Here is a 5,000-nt window from a genome sequence, read left to right as displayed (position 1 = left end):
GCTGCATTTTTCACTGGCGTAAACACTGGAAGAACCCACAAACCTGCCTGCAAGCTGTACCAAAAGTGTTCCTTTATTTCAGGGCTCTGACTGAAAACACTTTATAATGTGATGCTGTGTGCACATCCTCCTCTAACAGACAGCTGTGCTTCTAGCGATGCTTCCAGTGTGTCTCTAGAGAAGAGCCCACAATGCACCACAGACTGAAATATCATAACAGCTATTGGATGGAGCTTTTCTACAGATCTTCTCGGATCATTGACGATGAATTTAAATTACTTTCTGATCCCCCCTGACCGGTCCAGACACCATGACTGGACATTTCTCTAAAACTATTGATCGCCAAGAAAGATTGCTGCAGGGATGATTTATTCTGAAGAAGGTCGACAATACACTGGTTCCCTCCACAAAACGCCAATGGGCTATAAAGGAACTAGAGCTCGGTCACATGACTTCACGTCACCACCGCTAAGCTAAAGGAGGCTAATGTTGGGCTATAAAGGAACTACAGCACGGTCACATGACTTCATGTCACCACCGCTAAGCTAAAGGTGGGTAATGTTGGGCTATAAAGGAACTACAGCACGGTCACATGACTTCACGTCACCACCGCTAAGCTAAAGGAGGGTAATGTTGGGCTCTAAAGGAACTACAGCACGGTCACATGACTTCATGTCACCACCGCTAAGCTAAAGGTGGGTAATGTTGGGCTATAAAGGAACTACAGCACGGTCACATGACTTCACGTCACCACCGCTAAGCTAAAGGAGGGTAATGTTGGGCTATAAAGGAACTACAGCACGGTCACATGACTTCACGTCACCACCGCTAAGCTAAAGGAGGCTAATGTTGGGCTATAAAGGAACTACAGCACGGTCACATGACTTCACGTCACCACCGCTAAGCTAAAGGAGGCTAATGTTGGGCTATAAAGGAACTACAGCACGGTCACATGACTACACGTCACCACCGCTAAGCTAAAGGAGGGTAATGTTGGGCTATAAAGGAACTACAGCACGGTCACATGACTACACGTCACCACCGCTAAGCTAAAGGAGGGTAATGTTGGGCTATAAAGGAACTACAGCACGGTCACATGACTTCACGTCACCACCGCTAAGCTAAAGGAGGCTAATGTTGGGCTATAAAGGAACTACAGCACGGTCACATGACTTCACGTCACCACCGCTAAGCTAAAGGAGGGTAATGTTGGGCTATAAAGGAACTACAGCACGGTCACATGACTTCACGTCACCACCGCTAAGCTAAAGGAGGCTAATGATGGGCTATAAAGGAACTACAGCACGGTCACATGACTTCACGTCACCACCGCTAAGCTAAAGGAGGCTAATGTTGGGCTATAAAGGAACTACAGCACGGTCACATGACTACACGTCACCACCGCTAAGCTAAAGGTGGCTAATGTTGGGCTATAAAGGAACTACAGCACGGTCACATGACTACACGTCACCACCGCTAAGCTAAAGGAGGCTAATGTTGGGCTATAAAGGAACTACAGCACGGTCACATGACTACACGTCACCACCGCTAAGCTAAAGGAGGCTAATGTTGGGCTATAAAGGAACTACAGCACGGTCACATGACTTCACGTCACCACCGCTAAGCTAAAGGAGGCTAATGTTGGGCTATAAAGGAACTACAGCACGGTCACATGACTTCACGTCACCACCGCTAAGCTAAAGGAGGCTAATGTTGGGCTATAAAGGAACTACAGCACGGTCACATGACTACACGTCACCACCGCTAAGCTAAAGGAGGCTAATGCTGGGCTATAAAGGAACTACAGCACGGTCACATGACTTGTTAGCCTTAGCATTTGATCCTGGGATCAGACTCACAGAGCTAGTCTTGTTTTTAATCAGATTTTGAAACCATCACAACACCTTTGACCCATTACCAGATGTAAACAAGTCGGACACGTGTTGCGTAATGAATGATCCTAACAGAGATTATTGTCGGTGAGTCACTGGGCGAGCCTTTAGCTGAGCAGCTGATACTGTCTGTCCATCTGATGCATTCAAGGAACTCCGTCTCTGCAGATAAGATTTCACCATCTGGGCGTCTCACACCCATTCACACAAGCACATGTCACAGCACATGTTACATGGATCTATTTCACCCCCACAGAGAGAGGTGGTGGGAAGTATTGGGGTACAAATACTTTTTGTACTTCTACTTGAGTAAAGGATGTGTGTACTTTGCCATCTCTCACCACGGAGGAATCATTAACAGAAGACCTGACAGAGACGTACAGTATGCAGCATTAATCCAATAAATTCACATGCAGCATTCATGCACTTTATTTGGCGTGTAAATAATGCATGAACCAATCAGCTGGCGGTAATTGTGCTGGGATGTTAGCATCTCTTAATCGACTCTCATTTGGTGTCTTTAGCTCAGCCTACACAAACACCCCATGGGGGGGAAAGCCACTTCATTGAATCGAGATGGAGTCACGAGGAAACCACATCACTCAGGCGGCACATAGCTGATTATTCACAGTGTTTGTGTTCTGCGATGCAAACGTCACACACATGCAAAGGAATGCATCTTGAGAGCAGAGCTAGAGTTTCAATATATTAACTCAGGGGATTTGTCGCAAGAGTGACAAGGACAAGGACACCTCAGCAGGTAAAAAACAACATTAGCCTCGACTCTCAGTGGAAACACACTTATGAAACCCATTGAAAGAACCAGTGAGTGTTTTCAGTATCTCCGTGCAAAATCATTCCTAATTTATGCATGACCTTATCGTGCATCCACTAAACCCACGGACATGATATTGGTTTTCCTAAAGAGCTGATTTTAATTTGCATTTCTGAAAGGTCAAATGCTAAAACAATTAAAAATGAATGGTATTTTTATGGTTTCAGTTTCACAGCTGTGTCCAACTTCCTGAAACCTAACACCTCAAATCTCCTCCTTGTTTTTCTGTTTCTCTCCAACACAAGACAACAAAGACAGATAGTATTTCTTACTTGAGCCCGGGAATGTCCAGAATATTGGTGAGGCCGGTCCAGTTTATGTCCACCAGCTGAGAAACAGAACAAAGGCAAGATTAAATTACTTTAAATTGATCAGACGCCTTCCTTTTATTGCTTCCTTCGCCCTTGTGCGCCACTTTTAAGACGTTATCCTGGCCAACAAACCCTGCTGATTAATTAGAGCAGACGTAAAGTCCTTAGAAACATAAATAAAAAGTTGTGGGGAAAAGTTTCTTCAGAGAACAAAGCAGTAACACTGTTTAAAATGTGTTACTTATCTCGCTGCACACCATGGTGGGAAAGGAAATAAAACCACCATCTTTACTCGCCTTAAAGCTCATTTGTTTGGTCGCTGCATCTTCTTAGTGTTTAAGAAACAACCAGAGGCCAGAAAGAAGACACCCTTTGTATGGAAATGAATGCAGAAACACCTGCTTATTCAAATGTATTATTAAGAAGCAGCAGAAGGGCTTATTAGTTTCCAGAGAATAATGAGATAAGGGCTTGGGAGGTAACGGATTAAAGGATTAGGGAAACACGATACAACATTTGAGATTTTATTACTGTGATTTATGGACATTAAAGCACGGAAACAAGTCACAGGAGAGGACTCTTTAAAGTAGAGACACTACATACTGATACGCACCTGAACATCAGTAGGAGAGGACTCTTTAAAGTAGAGACACTACATACTGATATACACCTGAACATCAGCAGGAGAGGACTCTTTAAAGTAGAGACCCTACATACTGATATACACCTGAACATCAGCAGGAGAGGACTCTTTAAAGTATAGACACTACATACTGATATACACCTGAACATCAGCAGGAGAGGACTCTTTAAAGTATAGACACTACATACTGATATACACCTGAACATCAGCAGGAGAGGACTCTTTAAAGTAGAGACACTACATACTGATATACACCTGAACATCAGCAGGAGAGGACTCTTTAAAGTAGAGACACTACATACTGATATACACCTGAACATCAGCAGGAGAGGACTCTTTAAAGTAGAGACACTACATACTGATATACACCTGAATCAGCAGGAGAGGACTCTTTAAAGTAGAGACACTACATACTGATATGCACCTGAACATCAGCAGGAGAGGACTCTTTAAAGTAGAGACCCTACATACTGATATACACCTGAACATCAGCAGGAGAGGACTCTTTAAAGTATAGACACTACATACTGATATACACCTGAACATCAGCAGGAGAGGACTCTTTAAAGTAGAGACCCTACATACTGATATACACCTGAACATCAGCAGGAGAGGACTCTTTAAAGTAGAGACACTACATACTGATATGCACCTGAACATCAGCAGGAGAGCACTCTTTAAAGTAGAGACACTACATACTGATATACACCTGAACATCAGCAGGAGAGGACTCTTTAAAGTAGAGACACTACATACTGATATGCACCTGAACATCAGCAGGAGAGGACTCTTTAAAGTAGAGACACTACATACTGATATACACCTGAACATCAGCAGGAGAGGACTCTTTAAAGTAGAGACACTACATACTGATATACACCTGAACATCAGCAGGAGAGGACTCTTTAAAGTAGAGACACTACATACTGATATACACCTGAACATCAGCAGGAGAGGACTCTTTAAAGTAGAGACACTACATACTGATATACACCTGAACATCAGCAGGAGAGGACTCTTTAAAGTAGAGACACTACATACTGATATACACCTGAACATCAGCAGGAGAGGACTCTTTAAAGTAGAGACACTACATACTGATATACACCTGAACATCAGCAGGAGAGGACTCTTTAAAGTAGAGACACTACATACTGATATACACCTGAACATCAGCAGGAGAGAGAGCAGGAGAGGGATCTGAGCAGCTTTGATCTGATTCTTCCAGCTGAAGCTAATGAGGGTTTCCCACCCTACTTTCTGCAGCAGATGCACCGACGCTGCAGGGAGAGAAGCTCTGCACATGTCTTAGTGTGGTG

At 43.8% G+C, this 5,000-nt stretch overlaps 1 protein-coding gene across 1 annotated transcript in view; it reads right to left on the bottom strand.

Annotated features, from left to right (window-relative positions):
* Positions 1 to 5,000, bottom strand: part of esyt2b (extended synaptotagmin-like protein 2b) — a gene marked incomplete at its 3' end in the record, with an annotated part of 45,637 nt that overhangs the window by 18,074 nt on the left and 22,563 nt on the right. Inside the window, exon 8 of the mRNA XM_079661855.1 lies at positions 3,000 to 3,055. Within this exon, the coding sequence (XP_079517981.1) occupies positions 3,000 to 3,055 (56 nt within the window). The remainder of the gene's footprint in view (positions 1 to 2,999; positions 3,056 to 5,000) is intronic.

This window comes from Notothenia rossii, assembly GCF_949606895.1.
Source record: "Notothenia rossii genome assembly, chromosome: 12".
Taxonomy (NCBI): Eukaryota; Metazoa; Chordata; class Actinopteri; order Perciformes; family Nototheniidae; genus Notothenia; species Notothenia rossii.
This window is presented reverse-complemented; position numbering and strand designations above follow the sequence as displayed.